This window comes from Solea solea, chromosome 12 (genome assembly GCF_958295425.1).
Source record: "Solea solea chromosome 12, fSolSol10.1, whole genome shotgun sequence".
NCBI classification, from domain to species: Eukaryota; Metazoa; Chordata; class Actinopteri; order Pleuronectiformes; family Soleidae; genus Solea; species Solea solea.
Genome location: NC_081145.1, coordinates 19,312,821 through 19,336,278, shown reverse-complemented (window position 1 = coordinate 19,336,278; position 23,458 = coordinate 19,312,821). Strand labels below are relative to the sequence as shown.

The following is a 23,458-nucleotide window of genomic DNA, read 5'->3' as shown; positions in this document are numbered from 1 at the left end:
GCCACACTAAATGCTTGACACGTTAACAAAGCTTTTTTATTATTTCATCTGCAGAAAAGTTTCCAGTGTTTTCTGAATGTGCTCCAATAAAGTGATTGAGAAATAATCATGTCCAATCCAATCCAACCTTAAAACAACCACAATGGACTGAGAATAATAAATAAAAGACACAATAAGCTCACATGAGGCAATAAGATACATCCAAAACAACTCAAACAAATTAAAAGACATAAAGATTTGGTTATATTGTTTGGTCATTATAGCGTTGCTAATACAACAAATCTAGGCGTGTTAAAAGTGTGTCAGGTTATCAATAGAGGGCAGGAAGTTAACATAATGTATGTTTGCTTTAGCGTCTTGCTCAAATAAATACATATATTAAGAAAAAACAGGAAACTTTTTCCCTCATTAGTTGTCATGAATTACTGCATACAGCCACTGATGATGGATAATGAGGTGAACACGTTTTCCAAATGTGCTTTTCTCATGGTTCTCCACTGGCTAACTTTCAGATCTTGTCATTATGAATCATAATATTTCCTGGACGGCACTGGCGCAGTATTTCTCACTTGAGGTTACGTTGACTGTTAATTATACATCTCACTAACGGCTGTGGACTGAAACAGATGCACAATGCAGTTCATTTTTTGTACAAAATCCAATGTAATAATTACAGTACTAACTGTAATATCAGGAAACAATACCAACTTGCTGCATTATACAGTATTTGAGAATATAAAACTTGTAATAGGGTATTTTAATCCTGTTGCCAGGATTTGAAAAAAGTATTAAGATTTTTCAGTTAAGTAAAAACACCAGTGCCAAATTAAAAGTCCATAAAAAGTGACAGTCCCCCATTCATAATCCTGTTAAAGTGCTCAGTAAAAGAGAAGTTTTGTGTATTTTAGTGTTGCAGTTGACTAAGGTGAAGCTCTTTAACGACCATACTTCATGAGATGATTTAAGTGAAAGGAAAGAAGAAAATGCCTGATACACACGTTTATTTTCATTGGACAAATCTGTGTTAGATTTTTGAGACGTTTGTCAGTTTCAAAGTTTGGCCTTCTACATGACATTTAATCAAACTAAACAGTTTACAGGGAAGGTAAACTGGTTTTGGGTAACAATGCCAAGTTACATGTGGACAAAGGATCAACAGTGCAATCCAATCCAGACTTTGTTAGTTTGAAAGGCATTTAAAAACAACCACAGTGGACCATAAGTGCTGTACAGAATAATAAATAAAAGACTCACATGAGGTAATACAATACACCTTAAAAAACAACACAAATAAGTTAAAATATATAAAATATTGGTAAAAGTACAACAAACAAACTACAACACGCCAACACACACAGTATGTTACAATATCGGTGCCACCTTCTGGTCAAAGACAGAACTTTCAAAAGTTTTCTACAAAAAATCTCTTATTTTATGCACTGATACAGTTTAATGATTTGAAAAGTTGTGATGTTTTTAATCAAATGGATAACTTAATCTGGACCCTATGACGGTTTTACACATACTTCTTTTAATATGACAAACACTAACAAATAAGGAAAAAGCAGATTAAGACAAGACAATGACATGTTCAGGGGTTAGTGAAGGGTTTTATATGCATGGAAATCTGCTGGTATGTTTATCCACAAAGAACAACTCACTTTTACTCTGACAGAAGCATTTGTATTTTTTACAATGAAATACTAAAAGTCATGGCATAAGGGCCTAAGAGTCAATGAGCAAACAGTGCACCACCAAAAACCAACAGTGTCTATTTTAGGCACATTTAAAACCCAGTAAGGAATGAGTGTGTTGCAATATTCTGACATTCATGATATGTGCGTGTTTGTGTTTGTGTCAGTCTCATTGTCAAGCCTGTCATTTTTGTGGGATCTAAGTCTGTTTACACAGTCACATTATGTGCCTTATGTTTTCCTCATGGGGACAAAAAGCTACTTACTACACAATAAAGCGTTCCATTTTCAGGTGAGTTAGCAGGAACAGCAGTTTGCATCAATAGTTCCTTCTGGATTGAATCATTTAATTTAATTTTGAGGGTTTCCTTTTCACGTATAATAACAGATTAAAAATTCATGTTGATGGCTCCCTCTGCACCTGAGCTTCTGTCCATAATCAGGCCCAGAGTTTCAGGAGTAAGGACTTAGAAGTCATTAAAAATCTGTCTTTGCTACAGTTTACGGTTAGATTGAGATTTCACATGTGATAATGAAAGGGCAACTTGTCAGCTCCATTTCCTTGTGTTTGAAAAGGTATTTTATCTAGTGAAGCTATACACCGTCAAGGCTGTCCAGTGTCCCAGAGTGTCTCATGGAGTCATATTCACATCACCACCAAAATGTAACTATTTTTTCCTTGGGACGATACACAACAACCCTAGAAAACTGGATTTAAATTTACATTTTGAAGTTATTATGCTCACAGGCAAACACACAAACGTGACCAAAGACATAGAAGGAAAAAAAAACTAGTTTAGTCAGGGTCACATGTTTTTCAAAAGCTCAGTGGATTCACTATACATGATGTCTGTGTGTGTTTGTGTGCACGTGAAGAGAAAGTGCATGAACTCATCAAGTGAAAGAGATGCCTCAGCACTTTTCAGAGCTTGAAATTTGTCACCCTCAAAAAAAAGAAAAGAAAAGAAAAGGCCTCAGTCTGGTTCCAGTCGATCCCTCCTGACTTCCTGTGTCAGCAATATTCCAGCTTGTTTCCAGCATGCGGCTGCTCATATTTGTATAATTTGAGGCAGAGAGGAGAGAAAACAAGTGTCTCTGTGTTGACCTCCCTCGTCCACTCTGAGAGGTCTTTCAGGCACACTCCACACTGCCAGCTGCAAGTCAAGTCTGTCCTCACACAGACTGTTAATGAGCACAAGAGTCACTAACACTAACGCTGGTTTAGGAGTGTTTACAGAGACAGAGATAAACACACACACACACACACACACACACACACGTTCAATGATCAGTTTCAGATGAACATGGGTTTTACACGGCTCAAGTTAACTTCATTAAAACAAATACAATCCTTCCTCTTTTTTCTGGAACAAAGGCTTATTCATAGTTAAACGTTGTATAATTTAACATGGAATATTATTGATTTTGTGGCTCAGTCCTATTCCTTGCCCATGCATACAGTACAATGTCTTTATGACTGTGAAAACACATTACTTGTCTGTTTTTACAGACTTTAAAAATATAGTTAGTCCATAACATATAAAGCTTGTACACTCAACACTTTTAACAACCTCAGTGCGATTTCAGAGCAGTGAGGCTCTTTTCCTGCCGCACAGTCAGAAAACAAGAGCAGTTCAGTCCTTCAAACTCTAATGGGGCGGACTTTCTGTGGTCTGACCGAAGTGACACGAGTATCAATTACCAAAGAAGTCAGAAGAAGAAATTATATTATTTTTGAGTGACATTAAATACACAATTAACCAAGCAAACTGATGCATTTGCAATTCCTAGAGTGTTAGAACAGCCATGTGATAATTAGAATGACAATGATTTATCATCAGGGAAACAGGAAAAGCACTGGACATGTCATGGTGGATCAGGAATATTAGAAAGTATGATCAAAGCAGGCAAAAGGAGAGGACACCTGGGCACTATGACTGTATTAAGGCCTACCAGACTCTCTGGCGGCTATGGAGTGGGCTGTTTACCAACCTGAAGTTCAGGGATTCAGTCTCTGGCTCCTTTGGCCTACATCCTGATGTGTCCATGGGCGAGAACCCAAATTGCTCCTGGTGGGTATGCCGGGAGCAGCATGTGAATGTGTGTAATAGATAATGTGATAGAAAAGAAAGTACTTGACAAAGGACGAAGGAGTATGGTGTTGAAAAATACTTATTTTCCAAAAAAGTGCGCCAAATGTGCAAATGAGTATAAATCTGAGCTCAATAGAAGAGGTCAACTTAACAGAACTGAGAAATATTGCTTAACACCACATGGCACTAACTCAACAATATATATTTAAATGCTGGCTGATGAGACCATTATACAGTGAGAGGATACTAAACACACACAACTACACTCAATATAAAACACAATAAATCCTCCCTTTGCTTGTCAGCTATTGGTTAGGTCCAATTACAGGGCTTCTGCATTTAGCCAGGCTCCATCCTCAGCCACATGATTTGGCCATACCAGGTATAGTTATATTTGTTAATTTGTGTGACTGCAAAATAAAAGAAACATAACATAATGACATAGTGTTTATGTGCTGTAACGATGACCACTTTTTATCAAGAGGAATAGAGAGCATGAGGATACATGTGTTGCCCAAGCTCTGCTCATGATATCAAAAAATACATTTAAAATTTTAGATTGTCTTCACCAACTATAATAACTGGCAGGATGGGGGCTTCCTCAACTCAGGCTCTACTGGTTGGCTTGCAAATTATGGGCACTAACCGTTTGGATTTCAGACAGGCTAGATATAGGGATTGTGCTTTTATCAGAGGTTGCGTTTACCAAGTATAAAGTTCATGAAGAGACACTGGGTAGATGTTCACTCTTCAAGCATGGAGAGAGGAACAGCGAACGTTTGTTGTTTTTGGTTGCAAACAAAAAGGTTAATATCCAATTTAGTATATGAAGTGTTGTCCAGTGGGAATTGAGAAAACAGTCTTCAGATTTATTAAAACTGGCAATCGGCACATCAGAGGTTTGGGAAAACATAGCTTTAGAAATCTATGAAGGCACCACTGCAAACATAAGGAGGAAGGCGGAAAATGATTAATAGATTTTCCAGGACCCCCACGATTTCTTGCCAAAATGGACCCGAGCCGAACAAGTGAATGATGGAGAAAGTGTAGAGAAAAAACCACCAATCACACACATATTTGGAAGGTTATTATAATGATCATTCATTCATTCATCGTCTACAGCTTTATCCTCCACATGAGGGTCACGGGGGCCAATGGTGCCATTTCAAACAATTATCCACTCTCACACTCACTCATTTTAGAGTAATCCCCATATTGCATGTTTTTGGACTGTGGGAGAACATGCAAACCCCATGCAGAGAGGCCCCCATTCACACTGCTATCAATGGGTAGTTAAAACCTGTATATGACAGCACTTTCATTGGAAAATAGTCTCTCAATGGCTTGAACATGGCAAAGAGAGCGCTGGACGATGGAAAAGACTTGTGTGGATATAGTTCGTGAAGTCCCAACATCTTTGTTGATGAAGACTGAGGAGTGTTTGGGAGTGTTGCGAGAAATGTGCTTTATATGGAAATTCAGACTTTTTTACTCTATGGTTTTTTTGACCAGCAGTTTTACAAACAATCAGCTCTCTCCAACCATTATCTATCTATAATGATTTTCCTCCCAGCTGACACTGAGTGAGAGGCAGGGTTCACTCTGGACGGCTCGCCAGTCCATCACTCACATTTACATGTACTGTCAATTTAGAGACTTCACTTACACTAACTCCAGTCCACATGTCTGTGGATGTTGGGAGGAAACTGGGAGTATCTACTGTTCTGTACAGAATGGTGAAGAATCTAGGTGTAAATATCTAAACATGCTGTAATATTGTAAGAGGAAATGACCCAGAATAGCCCAGATCACATGCAGCATGAGTTGGACTGGGGGGGAAGCTAAAATGAGCTGAAACCTTGTTTGAGTTATAGTTTACCTCCAGTGTCGAATCCTCACAAAAGCACATTGTTTTTCCTGAAATGGTGACGTCTGAGTCGGTTTCTGTGCAGATGAATAGCTCTCCCTGTTTCAGAGAATTGTGAGAGTGCAGTTTTTCCAACTGTATTAATTGGATGTGGAAAATAAAGGGAGCAGGGTTTTTTTTTTTTTTTCCTTTGTCAGTTATTGTGTAATGGGGTAATGGTCGGGTTTGGCTCACCTAGATTCTCCCTGGCTGTTGCTGCATTGAGCAACAACAAATGTATACTCACAAATTATGACACGCCTGTGTGAGGTCACAGCACCAACAAATTTGACTTACTCTGTAGTATAAATGGATTTAACGACACTCCAACTGTCAGGCCGGTTTGTTCATTAATCTGTGGAGTTTTGACTCGTGATGCAGTTTTCCTAACACAAAAACCTAATTTCCTCTCTTATGACCCTAATTTTGTGGGTGATTTCGGCCTAAAGATTTAAGAGACTTGCAGTACACCATTATAAATCCCGATACTTGCCCAGATGGATGGTTGCTGGAGTATAACTTGCTCACCGGCTTTCCACTGGGGTTGCTCAGCTGCCACAATAGAAATAAGGCAAACATTCGCTGTGTAAAAAAAGCTGCAGCATAAATCTATAAAATAGATGTTTGGAGGCGGTTTGGTATAAAAATGTTTTGGCGTCTGACTCTCTGTGATGCTCTTTGAGATATGTTACCCAGCAACAGCTGATTGACATGAATGATGGAGAGCAAACCTAATGTTTCTATTTCACCTGCGTGCAGCTGCTGAATAAACAGGCGGTCTGCAAATAAGCACAAAATTAGTAAGTGAATTGGCTTTTAATACATTTCCCTTTGAAGATGTGGAGTGCGAGTGTGTTCCAGTGAGCACACAGCCACTAGTCACACATTTGAATGGAGTTTGGTGGGAGACGAACGGGGAGACACGCCTGTCTTTAACCCCAGGCCAACATTAGCATGTTTTATCTTTAAACTGAATGCACACAGACACGAGTGGCAGAAGCATGTCGCAGGACAGGAAAGATATGCATTCTCAAATGGACATGTGTGCAAACATAGTTATAAACATGTGTCAAATGACTTCACGCAATACTGATAAAGTCTATCAGCTCCACTCAACTCTGGGTGTTTGGATCTAGTGTCACCCAGCGACATTCACAGATGGTCATTCAGCAGTTTGTTGAGGTAAAAGCCTCTTACCCGTGTCTGCCCCTGTATACACACAAAGGCTCCCTTTTAGTCAGGTCAGGTATTTTTTGCTTGACCGACCACATTTTCAGATGAAGGACACAGCATGCAAATCATGTTACACAGTTTCTGTTCATGAAGGCCAAACAGGAAGAATAATCACATCAACGACAACAAAAATCGCCACAAACCTTAAATAAACCGTATGATATGATGATGATTACCACTACCTTAAGACCAAATCCTCATAGGGTCAAAAGACATCAAGTGCCATTTAGTGTTACACTGATACTGGTGAATGTTTTGAGGAATCTCTATAAAAACCTATCCTACAAAAAAAAACTTCACTGGCTTCCAATACAGTTACAGATCAAATTCAAGGTTCTCCTCACAGCCTTAAACAACTTCACTCCTCCGTACATCACCGACCTCCTCCAACTCCACTCCGTTCATTCGTGCAACCTTCTGACTCCCACCACCAGATCCAAACACTGCTCCATGACAGATAGAGCCTACGCCATTGCTGCCCCAGCCTTCTGGAACTCTCACCCTCCAAACATCCACTTTACAGATTCACTGAACTCATTCAAAACCCACCTGTACAAGACCGCCTTCAGCACCTGACAGATGTTTGATTTCTTTGCTTACCTTTGTTTGTTTTTTAAAGCAACTTTGAATACTCTGAAAAAAGCTCTACATAAGACGGGGCGACAGTAGCTCAGTGGTAGAGCGTTGAACTTGATGGTTGTGGGTTTGATTCCAGGCTCCACAGGTCTACTGACGACATGTTGTTGGGCAAGATACGACTGTTCCAGCAGCGTGTGAATGGGTATGAAAGGATGAGTGTGAATGAGAGTGAATGGCAAAACTGTTGTGTAAAGCATGTTTGAGTGGTCATCGGGACCAGAAAAGCGCTTTATAAATACAGACCATTTTTAAGCAGAATTATTATTATTTCAAACATATACATCTAATCATGGAGCTCCACTGTCCATCACTTTCACAGTTTCCATGCTGCCTTCAGTGAGTAGAGCAAGTTTAACCTTCATTCAAACCAATTAGATGACGATCTGTGGAAACAGTGGGATAATCTGATGCTCTCTTCATCATCAGCTTTTCTCTGATTCAGTGTTCCGGTTTTGAACTACACTACTGTTTTGTATGACCTCACCAACTGGCAGGAGTAGTACATCTCTCTCTCTCTCTCTCGCTCTCTCTCTCCCATGCTCTTGCTCTTCCTCCCTTTCCCTCCCTCTCCCCGTCTCTTTGCAACATCTTAAAGTGTGGTGGAGTTTGAATAAAGCTTCTTTCTGCTCTCCCACACAGGCAGGAGTGAGAGGCCCTTGGAGTCGCTGGCACTGGGAGCTTTGGAGCATCAACGGTACGTTTACAAGTCACTATTGGAGTCCCTGACTGTGGAATACTGTGAAGGGGTTTTAGGGGAATTCTCTGATTCGGCTTCATCCTCTGCTTGGGGCACAGGTATTGATTTAGGTACTCAGATGTCAGACTACATTTGATACTGCATTAGCACATCATAAAATTACATTTTCTCTTTTTTTTAGTTAAATTTTTTTGTGGCTATTATGTTTTATTTAGTTTTTTGCCAGAAGTTTGAAGTGGTCTCTCACTTTTGCTAAGCTGATTTGAGTTAGTATGTGATTTGTTTGATTCACTTTATAACTTATCTGGGTAACATAAGTCCAGGGTAATTTTGAATGTGCAGTCCAATGTGGCTAAAATATGGGGAAATTATAAAATTGGTTGTGGAATATGGAAACTCACTATTTGTATCAGGTTTCCATCCTGGACAGCTTCTCTGAGTGAAGGGTATCATACGTGACACTGCATTATTAAATAATCAGATCAGCATTGCCCTTTGTAACTGATCAGGTGTGAACTATAAAGTGTCAAATAACTGATAAACTTTGTTAATTATTGATCATCTAGACCACTGGATCTTCACATTTTATTTGAAGGTTTAAACTGAGACCATGTGGGGTGGCTCATTGTCACAGCATGTCTAATAATTTTGACCAATTTAACTAAAAAAGCAGATAATCTCTTATGTTTTTTACTGCTTCAATGATTGGTAATTATCCTACAGCCTCTACAGCCTCACAGGTTTATCTCATGATCCCCGTTGAGGTCTGACACTGACGTCGACCCTGAGCAACACAACATGAAATAAAATAAAAAAAACTGAAATATGCAGTTGTGTCGAGCTGAGGATGATTACATCTCCAAAAATTTTACACTGCAGTCATTGCATTTATAGGGAAACAATACAATAAAGACAACTACTATATAAGAGGGGCATCGTGTAACTATGGCAACATCAGGCTGTGTGAGGGCGTGTTGTGAATTGTAATTCTCATGTATCAGAGAAGGAAAAGAAAGTTGGCTGTGGGTTCGGTTAAAGTAAATATTTCTACTGTTTGGGTACATTTGAGATGTTGTATGGTTTTCGTTGCAGGCATCAGTTTACGTGTGGTTTTATTATTTATGTGTTTCATGCCTGTAAGTGAGCAATGTGCACACGCTGCTCGGGGATGTCCTCCATCTTAGAGTGCTGAGTAAGAAGTCATGTACTAATGATCCTGTATAACTGCCACGAAATATGATTTTGAACCGGGAACGTTGGACGACGTGCGCTGCCACACATCCCCTTCATGATCTATGAGTGTTAGTCTGTGTTTCTGTGAGTATAAGCGTATCAATGTCGACTCTGTTCTGCTGCTGAGGGTGGCAGGAGAGTGGGTGTTTGGGGGGGAGGGGGTAGTGAGGTGGTGGTGGTGATGGAGGGGGGGGCCGCCCCTGGATGCCCGTCTTGTGTTTACCTTGGCAGTGTCGCACCCCTCCCAGTCCCTGCCCCTGTCCGTTGCTGGAACAGACCAAGGCCTTATTGCCCCGCACCTCAGCTGGGAGCGGAACATACCACAGCAACCGAACAGGGGAGCAGTAGCCATCCCACTGACTGAATGGGCACACTGTGGAGACAGGGCTGATTGCTTTGACCTGCCCCAGTGTGGCTTGCTCACGAATGCTGGTGCACATTATGAAGTGGCTGCAGTTTAAACGATCCATTAAAGAGGCCGAGGGTCTGCTCAATGATGGGACAGAAAGCAGAGAGATAGTTTTGGTTGGCTTGGTTGGAGAAATGGGGGAAGGTTTTTTTTTGTTTTTGCTGGCATTCTGTGCATTCATGCATAACAGTATGAGAGTGTGAGCAGAGACTGATTGCTGCCTGGTAACTGAATATTTGTATTCATTTTTGGAAGGCCCACCTTGACTGTGAGGACACTGGGATATGACTGAATCAACTTTTTAATTACAGAGAAATATTCTATTCTGATGCATTGTCACAAAAAAATACATTAAATATTTGTTTTTTTACTTTTATGGCAGGCACCATTTCACTGAGACCTCACATTAGGATTACCATCTCTCTTAAAATTATATGTTAAGACTAAATCCAAAGGCTTTGTTCTTGTTTTAACATTTCACCCAAAAAGAAATATTTAATTGAAGATGCTGATACACCAATTTCTCTCAAATATTCAACAGTTTTTGAGCATAATCAAGAAAAACCCACTGTACTTGTATCAAAAATAGCAAATCCTCCCAAAGTGGGTGAATCGCAGATGGATGATAAGTGTGTGAGATTACACACTGGATTTTTTCCAAGTTTTTCTGCCCCAACATTCACTCGCAGGCACATCTTACGCAGCAGAGCAAATAATAGTCCTACAGTGTATCCTGGATCAGAGGAACACTGAGAATGGTAAACACACACATATAACACAATACTTACCTACCTTGCAATACCTCACATACATTAGCAGGTAGGTAGGTAGGTAGTTGTAGGTAGGTAGCTGTCAAATACTTAATGCTGAAATTTAAAGGTCAATTAATTCCCTGCTTACTGTCTTACCACCAGGCTGCCAACCTCAGTTCCACCACCACAAACACTCTGCAACTCTAAGCTTTGAGTTTATTGCTTGTAAAGATCTCTCTGAGGTGAGAGTGTTCAGCAGCCTTCCCTGGGTCTTGTGAATGCTTCACAATGAGCATTCATTTGGGACTTGCAAAAGTCTGCGTGTGTTTGGCTGTGCTGCACGTCACGGTAGTGGAAAGTTGTCAGAAAATAAATCGTGTTGTAATCGGGGTTTGGCAGACGGGGATTATATGACATGGAAACCCATGTTTTTGGAATGAATTTGCCAATTTCTGGTAATATTTGTTACCCGCACATATAGCAAAGTCTTGATCAATCAATTCCCACATAAAGGGGGTGTTTTAAGCTAAATGCAATGAATACATGCTAATATGACACAATGGCAATGCTGCATGTGATATTAAGCAGGATTAATGTTTGACATTTTTTGACCAGTTACAAAAATAGGCACTTTGGATTTGATTGGATTGGCATGACAAGTCAGACAAGCCACAAAGCTGATGGGACTAAAAAAGGAGTAATCTTAAAGCTTATATTTGACAGCTCATAGCACTTCCCTGCATGTATTTTACACAGAAAAGGGCACAAATAAATACATTGAGGCCACTAACACACACCCAGAGGATAGTAAAAATAAACACCCCTTCACTAGTTCTTAACTAATGGAAAAGCATCTCAGATTAATGATTCATTTGTCCCTCTTTCTTCACCTGAACTTATGTTAGCACTAAGAACATTCCTGTGCACAGAGACAGAGGAGCTTTCATTCATCATTGAGCATGTATGGTATTTCCTAATGACACCACAGACCGTTGACGTCTTAGTTCCATTTTTTTGCTCATGTGGGTGACGCAATATCCAAAGGCACTCTATTTCCTGTATAACATGGAATATGAATGTACAGGAGTTTGGAAAAAGTGCAGTGGCAAAGAGAGGGAGAGAAAATTTTGAATAAATAAAACCACTCATTCATCTTAACACTAACTTCACTGTTCATTCAACGAGCATTTCTGGAAACATGACGTAGGGAAGTTTGTATTACAGAGTGTCTTTACACTCACTCTACTTTGACTGTGCTAATTCCAGCACCGCTAATTCCACTTTGATGTATCTATACATCAAAGTACTAACTTGAAGCACAACCTGCACCTTGTTAACTCAAACTTGATTCAATTTCTATGTGTATTTTTTAGGTAACCATGAGTCTCTTGCTTCTGCTGTGTGTGTCCTTGCCCCTAATATCAGCAACAGTCGTATTAGAAGATCATGAAGGTAAGTGAGAAAAAAAAAACATCTGTACAGCCCATTTGATATTTTAGCTTCTTATGAGCAGTGCCATTGGCCATAAAAGGCTGATAAGATTGATTTTATAGATATCTTTGCAGTGAAATGCTGGAGTAGTAATCCAACACTGGAAGGGACCTAGGTGTAGTGGAACAGCCAATAGGATGGTCTGCATTCTCTGTCACTCTCTGAACTGCTGTGTGATTGGTCAAAGCCTCCTGTGATGCTACAAATTTAGTTATGAGGCTGCAAACAGAACTCAGGGGAAGTGCAGAAAAGTCATTTTTCTCTTTTCACCTGATGTAAATTATGAGGAAAGATTATTATCGATTCTTATTGTAATTATGATTGTTATTATTATTATTATTGTTATTATTATTATTAATAATAATAATAATAATATAATCTTTAAAGTCTAATAAAGGACTATCTTATCTTATCTTGTTGCCAAAATTATGCTGCCAACTGTGCCTTTACATTGTTTCCATATTAACAAATTAAAAATCAACCGTGATGTACCTCTTCTCCAGACTTGGATGGCACATTGCGTGTCAGCATTCCAATGGAGATGCCTCTTCTCCCTCTGCTGGGAGGAAAGGTAGTGGTCCCATGTTACTTCCTGGACAACACAGTCAATGACCCCGGAGCCCCAACCATCACCCCACTCTCCCATCGTATCAAATGGTCCTATGTGGTCAAGGAGAAAGTCACCACAATCCTGGTGGCATCAGAGGGAAAGGTTCAGGTAGAGGCAGAATATTTGGACCGAGTGACAATGGTCAACTACCCCCTGGTGCCCACTGACGCCACTTTGGAAATAACAGAGCTGAGGTCCAAAGATTCTGGCACTTACCGCTGTGAAGTGATGCATGGCATCGAGGATAATTATGACTCTGTGGACATCCAGGTTCAAGGTATGCTACTGAAACATACATTCACTCATGCAATGTAAAGTTAAACAACAAAAGTTAGACAACAACATAATCTTTTTACATCACAGATGATGTTTTTTGTAATAGTCAATTTATTCAGATTTAAACCACCTACTGAACCTCTGGATGCAGACAAGAAGCAACAAGTGCAAAGTTATTCTAAGTCATCCTCTGCTCTGGTGTCTTCTAAATCTAACAGGTATTGTGTTCCACTACCGAACCATCACCGATCGCTACACGCTGACATTTGAAATGGCCAAGGCAGCCTGTATCCAGAACGGTGCCACCATTGCCACTCCAGCCCAACTCCAGGCTGCCTATGACGATGGATACCACCAGTGCGATGCTGGGTGGCTCTCTGATCAAACTGTCAGGTAGTTTACATCCATATAGACACCAAGCTGCTAAACTATTATTCTGGGTTACTGTGAATAGGTTTCTAAAGATATAATCAGTTATGGCAAGTTGCAGTAAATTGAGCCACATTGAGTCACAAAATGGTTTGACCCTGACATAAAATCACTGAGTGTGCAACATCCACCAAGGCCACTCAGTTTCCAAAAGTGAATCACCACCACTATTTTTTGAGTGATGCTACTGAGAAAGACAGACAAATGTGAGCAAAAACATTAGCTCCTTGGCTGAGGAAAGAAATACAGTTGATATTTTAACACAAAGATCATAAATAATTGATTTAAAACCATCATGTTTGATCTCTAAAGGTACCCCATCCATGTGCCCCGGGAGCCTTGTTATGGAGACAAGGAGAACTTCCCTGGAGTGAGAACCTATGGAGTGAGAGAGGTCAACGACACCTACGACGTATACTGCTTTGCAGAGAAGATGTCAGGTACACTCATTTGACCACGGTAGCAACAAACCTACCTGATCCTCAGGAAATATTTATACTGTCGTTTATCCAAACCTACTCCCTGTCATATAAACATGTTCGTTTCCCCTCTTTCTTCTCCCAGGCAGAGTCTTTTACTCCATGTCTGTGGAGAAGTTTACTTTCTATGAAGCAAAAGATCAGTGTGCCAAACTTGGAGCCCGGCTTGCGACCACTGGAGAACTTTACCTGGCCTGGAAAGGTGGCATGGATGTGTGCAACGCTGGCTGGCTGGCAGACGGAAGCGCACGCTATCCTATTAATGTCGCCAGGCCTCAGTGCGGAGGGGGGCTCCTGGGAGTGAGAACTGTCTACCTGTTCACCAACCAGACAGGATACCCCTTCCCAGATTCTCGTTATGACGCCATCTGCTTCCATGGTAAATTCTTCCAGAGAGAATCATTATTTAGTGCTTTTAGGGTGGATTTCTCTTTAAGCTGCTGACTAATCAAGCTTGGAAATGTGTCAATAATCCAATTTGGTTTCCTCAGATGGAGAGGATGAAAATGTTGTGCCTGGGAGGACCACTCCATTCCCAGACATCATTAGAATTACACCCACTCCTGGTTTGTACCCAGGCATCACTCCATATCCTGGTAGGGAAGAGGTTAAGGGTGGAGAAGTGGATGTCTTCTCACCTCTGCCACTTCCACCAAGTGTGACAGACACGTACACCAAAGTGACCCCTGCTGTACGTGAACCTGGAGTCGACCTGACAGGCATAGATGCTGCAATGGCCTCCACAGGTGAACTGATTAAGTACTTGGTCAAAATCAACAACCTTTTTTTAATAATTATTTGTTATAGACAAGAGTATCTTAAAGTGCTATGATGAAAGATGAATAACCCATTATTGCATAAGCACAAAGCAGCCAATACATTTATAAAAAAATGTTTACTATGAATAAATGACCACAGGTATTGGGAAAAATGTGTACAACTGAAATAAGACTGCACAAATTAGTTTACTGACTCTCCCGTCCTTTTGCAGGTGTTGTGTTCCACTATCGGCCCATCACTGGTCGGTACACTTTGACCTTCCTGGAGGCTCGGCAGGCCTGTGAGAGTATTGGGGCAGTCATTGCTAGTCCTCAGCAGCTGCACGCAGCGTTTGAGAAAGGTCTGCACCAATGTGATGCGGGTTGGCTCCGTGACCAGACAGTCAGGTGAGCCAGAGAAATGTGCAGAAGAAACTGATCCACAATGATATCTAGAACTTGTAGTTAATCTCTGAAGGTTTATACAGTAACTCAAGACTTTAATATGCTGTACCGTTGTCTCCTATCATGATCAGGTATCCAATTGTGTCACCAAGAGATAACTGTGCAGGTAATCTGCATTACCTTCCAGGAGTCAGGTCCTATGGCCTGAGGCCAGCCAGTGAACAATACGACGTATTTTGTTATGTAGAACGTTTGCAAGGTGAGCAGCGAACCTTAAGCGAACACATTGGTGGTTTAAATGAGCTGTCAGCTTGTATTTCATTATCTACTGTGTGTATTTTCTCAGGTGAGGTCTTCTTCACCAGTGACTATGACAGCTTCTCCTATGAGGAGGCTGTGCATCACTGTCAGAAACTGAACACCACTCTGGCCACCACTGGACAGCTGTTCGCCGCCTGGAACCAAGGCTTTGATAAGTGCCGTCCAGGTTGGCTGATGGACCGTAGTGTCCGCTACCCCATCACAACCCCCAGGTCCCACTGTGGAGGCGGCCTGGTGGGAGTTCACATCATCTATGCCTTCCCCAACCAGACAGGATTCCCAGACGAGCACTCACGCTATGACGCATACTGCTTCAAAGGCAGGGAACGATTTACCTAAATCCAAAAGAACAACACTGTACTACGATTGGTGCTGATGAAGTTTTCTTTGGTCCTAAAAACTGAACCTGACTATGCATTAATGGAATTTATCTTTATTTTATTCCAGCTGAAATTCCAGTTGTTCACACTGAAAATGAAACCAGTGTAAATATGACAACACTGACAGTGGACGTCATCAACAGGACAACAGTCACAATCGATCACTTTGCTCCCACTGGTGAGATCGATACATGAGATCTGTTCTCTTAAGTTTGTGTTAATTGTTTGTTTTTACAAATGTGTTATTTACAAAGAAGTGTTTTTATTATTATTGATGTCTCTGCATAGATTTGCAATTATTACAGTTTCCTGCTCTACTAAATATCCAGTTGTTCCATAAGTAATAACATCCTTGTATTTATATACAATAATCCAATTCTTTGGATTCTTTGTTTTTAGTTGAAACTACTGTCGTCTACAATGAAACGGAATTCGGAGTTAATATCACTGAAATAGAGGAGTTCATCAACGAGACAACTATCTCAGTAGAAGTTGTTCCTCCTGGTAAGACAGTCAGAGACACCTGTGTGAATGACAACTGCTTTTGTTTTTTTACTTTCTTTATTGCTATCATAAAAAAATTAAGCAGTGTAGTGAGTGTCAGGAATTCAGTACCACTTTCAAATAGCACCACTTAAAGGTTATACATATATATTATAAATTAGTGATGTTTAATGATGAGACACGTCCCTGGCCTAAAGTGTGGACAAAAGGATTATTCTAAGTTTATGAAAGCCAAAAAACTATTTTATTTTAAAGTGGTTATACATATCAATGGGAAGTATATTCATTTTATACCATTAAACCATCCTAAATGCATCACATTGAACTTTAGGCATTAGGGATGTACTGTATATCAGAATGTAACCCCATTTCTTATAGGTCATGTGCAGACACATGAGAGTTTTAGATAATCAAGACAAAAAAATGGACCCGGAGATGTCATAATTAAATGCTTAAATACAAACTAAGGGACATTTAAATTTTCTAAACAAGGTATAACACAGCATGGTTGCTAATTGTTTTCCTTTTCCAAATTAATGTTTCCTGCAGTGAGTCGCCCTTTACCCCCAGTCTCTGTCGATGTGTCAGGCTCTGGTTCAGCTGATCATTCAGCGAGCGGGGAGCCCTCAGGAGTGTCTGCCAGTGCCAGTGGGGACGCCTCTGGTTCAGGACAAATCACCTTCAGTGGACACACAGATGTCTTCTCTGGGGACCAGTCTGCCTCTGGAGGCCCCCAGGAGGCAGAAGGAGGAAGTGCTGTCATCTTCTCCTCTGGAGAATCGGGTAGTGCTTCTGGATCTGGGGAGGGGGTTGATGGACAGCAATCTGGCTTTGGGGTATCAGGATCAGGTTTTACCAGTGGAAGTGGGGACATCAGTGGTAGTGGGGTCATAAGCGCGAGTGGGGCCATCAGTGGGAGTGGAGCCATCAGCGGGAGCGGAGACATCAGTGGGAGTGGAGCCATCAGTGGGAGCGGAGCCATCAGTGGGAGTGGAGCCATCAGCGGGAGCGGAGCCATCAGTGGGAGCGGAGCCATCAGTGGAAGTGGGGATATTAGCGGTGTTGGAGAGTTGGTGATCATCATGGTGGATGGGAAGATGGTGGAGGTATTGAAAACCCACAGACAACCGGATGAGCAAGTGTTGGGAAAGGATGGTATTGAAATAATTGAATCAAGTGCATCTGGATCAGGAAGCACCTCTGGGTCAGGCTCTGGTGAATTATCTGGCATCTCATTTATTGACCACAGTGGTGTTGACCTGACCATTCAGCCACCTGGAGAGCAGGAGGTGTCTGGATATCGTCCTTTTGGATCAGGCTTCCACAGTGGCTTTCCCAGTGGTTTTCCTTCTGGTATTTCCGGAAGTGGCTCTGCCTCTGCCTCTGGAGACTCTTTCCTGCACCATGATAATGTCATCTTTGTAACAGATGATGAGGTGATGGAAGTGGCTGTGACACCGTTGGTAGACCAACCTCAGCAAGGCCGGGGGGTGGTGGAGGTAAGCGGGCAAGGAAGTGGGTCAGGGATCCACCATGAATTCAGTGGCACTTTGGATCAAAGCTCACATTTCTCAGCAAGTGGAGCCCCTGAAGAAGCCAGCACACTTTATGTTGTGACCCCCGAAGCAGCATATACCAGCCCAACTACAGCACCATCTGTGTCATTAGCAAGTCCTGCTGTTGTGGAGCAGCCTGACGTAGTGGAAGGTACTTGTGGTTTAGGTGTTTACTTTGCAGCATCTGGTGTCACATAAACTGGACAAACTGTAACATCTCTGTCTATCTATTGTCAGCCTCTCCAGACCCTTGTAACCCAAACCCCTGTGGTTCAGGAAAATGCTCTGTGCAGGGAGAGCTTGCTATATGTCAGTGTCCTAATGGCTTCACTGGTGAAGACTGCTCAACACGTGAGTCACCATTCACCAAATTACACGCAATGGCTAGAAAGAGTTTAACAGTATAAGATATAGCAGAAATAACATCTTTTATCTATATTTGTGTCAATATTGTAACACCACGTGTGTTTGTGTGTAGCGGTGCAGGGCTGTGCTGAAGGCTGGTTGGAGTTCATGGGCAGCTGTTACCTTCACTTTGCGGAGCGATACACCTGGTCTGATGCTGAGCAGCGCTGTCAGGAGCTCAATGCTCATCTGGTCAGCATCAACTCCCAGGAGGAGCAGGAGTTTGTCAACTGTGAGTAGCTGTTTGATTGCTGATGACATGCGAGGGTCTCAAACTGAATGTTGCAACATGCATTGTAAAATATTAAATGCAATATTAGGTCACTGGGGTTTGTCCAGACCAAAACTGGTCCAGCTCATAGAATATAATCACAGCTGCCTGAGCTGAACAGCAGCTGTCCATTCATAAACTGGGTCCACCACAATACTACAATAGCTGACTTGTTCATGAAGGCTGTGTTGGTCTACATATTTTCTGAGTCTGTGTAAGTTGTTTGAGCATTACTGTATAAAATATATTTCTTAATAGCACAACATGGGCATAAGATGAGTGATTTGTTTTGAAGCTAAGATCTGTTGCTCTTTGTGATATAGCAAATGGACAAGACTACCAGTGGATTGGGCTCAATGACAAAGACGTGCAGAATGAGTTCCGCTGGACAGACAGGAGTTCTCTGGTGAGTTTGATTTATTGATGTACTCAGGAGGTCAAGTTACTTTCACTGAAGAATCACCACTTTTTACATGAAAATGTTGTCATTTACATTCTTGTGATCATCTACTTCAACATTACAATGTAACTCATAATGCTATGCTCAGACCTTTGTGAACTGGAGGCCCAACCAGCCAGACAACTACTTCAACTCTGCGGAGGACTGTGTGGTGATGATCTGGCATGAGGGTGGACAGTGGAACGATGTGCCGTGCAACTACCACCTTCCCTTCACCTGCAAGACTGGACCAGGTACGCTCACTGGGTTAGAAACAGCATCTGGCCAAATCTTGAATAAGTGGAAATGCTTTAAGGAAACATTTGCTTGGTTGGTGAAACACAAATCAATCACTTGATATTTCAGTTATGTGTGGAGCTCCCCCTGAGGTGCAACATGCCAAGACAATGGGCAGCAGCAGAGACCTCTACCCCGTCAACTCCATAGTCCGCTACCAGTGTGATGCAGGCTACACACAGCGCCATCTGCCTGTCATACGCTGTATGCCAGATGGACAGTGGGGGGAGCCACAGGTGGAATGTACAGAAGGTGAGTTTGCAGGGAAATGGATGCACGATATTTTCGGCACAATAATAGCCGATAAGCCTTGACCTCTATGCTCACGCCCCCTACAGCTATTGTTTTTCGATGCTTATTTATCTTGGACAATAAAGATATATGACAGTATATCCACAAAAATAATGTTAAAGTTAGGCAAAAGGAAAGGCTGATAATTTATCCTTGTATAAAAGGATAGAGTCAGTATCGGTGGAGCAGCACAGGTAATGTATTGGACAGACTAAAATACAGCTCTGTGTATTCAAAAACAAATTCTTTAGCCAGACTTGTCACTTAAGGCTAACTTATACAGGTCATTTGGCCATCTATGTTTTCATGATATCATCAGTATGCGTACCTTTTCTCCTTCAGCTGGTGCCAACAGTAACAGGCTACACAAAAGATCCCTCAGGAGAAGAAGTAAGGCCATCAACAGCCAACAGGAACAGAGGAGGCTGCTCTGAGCAGGAGTGAAAGGACATACAAGAGCCACAAAGGACCCCCTTTTTAAAGAAGCATGGACACCAATGCAAATGCCCGACCAAAAAGATAACATTCCCTCTCTTGTATATACACTAAAAACTAAAGCACATTTAGACAGCGATAGTGTAACTGACTTATGTTTTGGATCTTTGAGTGGCACTCTGCACCCTCTGAAGGCAGTTTCTCAATTTATTTATAGCATTTTAACTGATAGCTGTGAGCCAGTATTTGGAAGTGTTATCTCAGTGCAGTCGGTCCTAAAACAAGTTTTCAGGTAAACAAAGTCAGTAATAACACATGCAATGTCCAAAACAGTCCAATACAGATGTTTTCCAGTTGCAGCTGATTCTCTGAGGTCAAACATTGTTACATAGACTTTTTGCTCATTTTAGGGTATATTTCTAGATCTGTGTTTGTTAGCATTATTTTTTTATTTCTTCCATTGGTTCTTACATTTTAAATGTGAGTTCCAGACTGGTGAGGGAAGACTGGTTCTTAAATTACAGGCATAGACAATGGTTCTCAAGCTTTTTGGTTGTGATTCCTTAAATTTCCCTTTACTTGAATCATCAGAGGAGTAATTGACGCTTACAGCGACTCTGCACTGCATGAAAAATAAAGTTTAAGTAGAGGCAAAGGAGAAATACATACAAAAGATAGTGGAGTAGATATTAAAAAAAACATAATAATCTTTCTTGAGACCCACATTGTCTTGTCACAACCTCAAGTTTGAGAACCACTGTGCAACGACACCACCACAGCAGTATCACATATACTGACATGATTGTACTCTCTCATTTAATGATGAATAAAAGTCCAAGTTTAAGAAGTACTTACAGTCACTGCTACAAACCTGGATTGAAGTAGTCAGCACTCATGCACTTTGGGGATTCATCAGTCTGTGCTAATCATTTGAATCCAGTGCACCTTAAATACTAACACAACAACAACAAATACATTTAGGAACAAAAGGAAAGCATTGGTATCTGACAGTTATACATTACACTGAATCAGCTGGTCTCTTTTGACAGGAGGAGCCCCCAGATTGGTGCTAAACTCCACCTCATTGGATCATTTCACTTTTGCAAAAGTTTTCATGTTAGATTTTATATTTGCAACTTCTCAAGAGCGCTCCATGACTTCTGTCTGACACTAGAGTCATGCTTTTATGGGATTCAAGGTTCACTGAGTGATGAGTTTCTCACTGTAAATATTCTCACAATTCTCTGAACAGCGGGATCTGTCAATAACTAACTCATATTAGTCAATAACTCATCAGCAATCTGTTTGTTGATATGTTAGTTTAACTGTGAAGCTGCAGTTATGAGTTGCCCCTGAAATGGATAGGACTTATTTAACAGCCAACTGTGCAGAAGTAGACACAAGTGGAGTTTCCAATTCAAGCCTCAATATCTGTTTCTGACTGTGCTACACGTGACAGACTGTGATGTACTTGAGGAATAATATGATTTGTAGAGGAGCTGTGAAAGGCAGTCGAATGCTTTTGAAATGATGAAAAGGGAGATGGAATTTAAGGTGGAATGGGAAGTTATAAAATGTTGACCATGACCTGCAAAGGTCAAGAATAGCTTCTGCACTGAGAGCGGACACACATGTCCATGTCTGACTTCTCTCACAGACACAGAAACAGCCAAACACAGTTTGGTGGACATACAGGTTATTCAGCAGGGGAGTGAATCTGATCACACCACCAAGTAAAATGAGATGTTTGCTCGAAAATGTGTCTCTTAAAGAAGTTAGTGAACCCAAATTGCTGAAATTTCAACTCTATGTCAACCTTTGAGTGATGGTGTGGAGGACAGTTGAAGAACATCAGTGAGCTGGATTAAGATGTGAATCCAAATCTGTGTTTGTTATTTCCCAATTCCTAAAGATATATTTTAAAAGATAAATGATGTGTAATGATGCACACAGACATCACCAATGTTGTGATTTTTGATTAGATCTCTGATGTGAGCATACAGTATACTCCTGCTGTGCTGTGCCAAATAAAACGTGGAATCATCTGTCTGTGAAATAGTTTGTCCCAGTGTGAAGAACTGTCATTTTACTAGTATAACAAGTACATTTTAGCGTGGTGCCAATTGACTCTTTGCTCTTTCTACATTACCTCACCCATACGAAAGATTATTGCCTTTCTGTGGAGCAGTTTAGTGTGAGGTGAACTCACTCAGCCAGAGGAACAAACCTGGCATTTAGTTTGTTTTTACCTTCCTGTGCAACCAATCTGTGAAAACACACACAGTAAATAGCTTCTTTATCAACCTGTACAGCGAGCGCCTTCATTACGCCAGTGTGAGTGTGTATTGAATGTATATTGGTACGTGTGTGGTGGTGTTTATACACATCTATATGGTGTTTGTGTAGTCACAATGTATAGGCCCCCGCATATTCATCTTAGGTGTGTGAGGCAGTGTGTGTAGGGGTATAAATCTGTATGTGTGTGTCCACTCATGTTCAGCCAACAGGTGTAAATAGGATGTGTTTATAAAATCTGCTGGCCACATAATCAGTGGGAGTTCTATTTGCACCCGGATGTGAGAGGGCGTAGCAGCGTGTTTGACTCCACTCATCTAAAAGTGCAGTGTGCCCAGACAGAGTGGCGCGTGTGAGCTTTACATACAGTGGCCGTTTTGTACGGCTCTCGCCTCTCTACCCCGGCATTCCTGTTTGAACAGTAAGTGAAATTGTACCTACCTGTGAGCACACCACTGAATGGTTCACATTCTGCAAAAAGTTAAGATATCCATTCAGGAATATGAGAAAGTCAGAAACGTTATTGAAGATAAACACTTATGACATGTAAGTCGCGGGCCTTTGGATGAAAACGATGGTCATCCGAACTAATACTGCCACAAAATCTCAACAACAGCAACATGGATTATCATTAAATCTGGTTTAGACATTAATAATCAAAAGAGGAAGAATCTTATTAAACTTGAGGATCCTCTGACTTTTTATGTGTAAGTAAACACTAATACTTTTTGTTGTAATTTTAGGGTTGGTTGATAGTGGTAGATTACATCAATAATGTAATTTTTGGTGACGTGTCAGATTTGCAAAGATAAGATAAGCCACAAGACTGAACAAATGCAATACATGGTCCTAAAAGCTGTTGATGATAGAAGTCATCTGTCCCGCAGATGATATTTGGCAAGTCAGTTCCTCTTTTGATGTAAGCAGCTAAGATTTTATTTTGTAAATAAAAACGTGTGGATGGCAAACATTACAAACTATAACACTGCCCAAGACAGCAATCAAAATAATTTACCCTCGCAGGATCGTCGGCACATGGGACAACTTCAATCTGTCTCCAGGTGTGTTTCATCAAAATGAGTCAGATCCTGTTAGTGCTGACCCTCACATTAATGTTCTGCAGAGTTACTGGCAGGAAGTTCATTGGAAGTTTGTCCTTT

General features: G+C 41.1%; 1 protein-coding gene across 1 annotated transcript; it reads left to right on the top strand.

Annotated features, from left to right (window-relative positions):
- The first annotated feature begins 8,180 nt into the window (after window positions 1-8,180).
- On the top strand, window positions 8,181-22,048 carry acanb (aggrecan b). The gene is made up of 19 exons (XM_058646046.1): window positions 8,181-8,259; window positions 12,030-12,108; window positions 12,651-13,034; window positions 13,252-13,426; window positions 13,775-13,902; window positions 14,027-14,320; window positions 14,433-14,687; window positions 14,933-15,107; window positions 15,236-15,363; window positions 15,451-15,744; window positions 15,873-15,983; window positions 16,205-16,309; window positions 16,859-18,016; window positions 18,103-18,216; window positions 18,344-18,502; window positions 18,865-18,947; window positions 19,090-19,234; window positions 19,347-19,529; window positions 19,911-22,048. The coding sequence occupies exons 2-19, from the start codon at window positions 12,036-12,038 to the stop codon at window positions 20,000-20,002; spliced, it is 4,056 nt and encodes a 1,351-aa protein (XP_058502029.1). The 5' UTR covers window positions 8,181-8,259; window positions 12,030-12,035; the 3' UTR covers window positions 20,003-22,048.
- Window positions 22,049-23,458: the final 1,410 nt, after the last annotated feature.

What these genes read in the sequence shown, in the direction of transcription:
- acanb (XM_058646046.1), top strand. Translation starts at nt 12,036, where the DNA reads ATGAGTCTCTTGCTTCTGCTGTGTGTGTCCTTGCCCCTAATATCAGCA. An exon ending in TGCTGCAATGGCCTCCACAG is followed by an intron (nt 14,688 to 14,932) that starts GTGAACTGATTA and finishes GTCCTTTTGCAG; the next exon opens with GTGTTGTGTTCCACTATCGG. An exon ending in TGACGCATACTGCTTCAAAG is followed by an intron (nt 15,745 to 15,872) that starts GCAGGGAACGAT and finishes ATTTTATTCCAG; the next exon opens with CTGAAATTCCAGTTGTTCAC.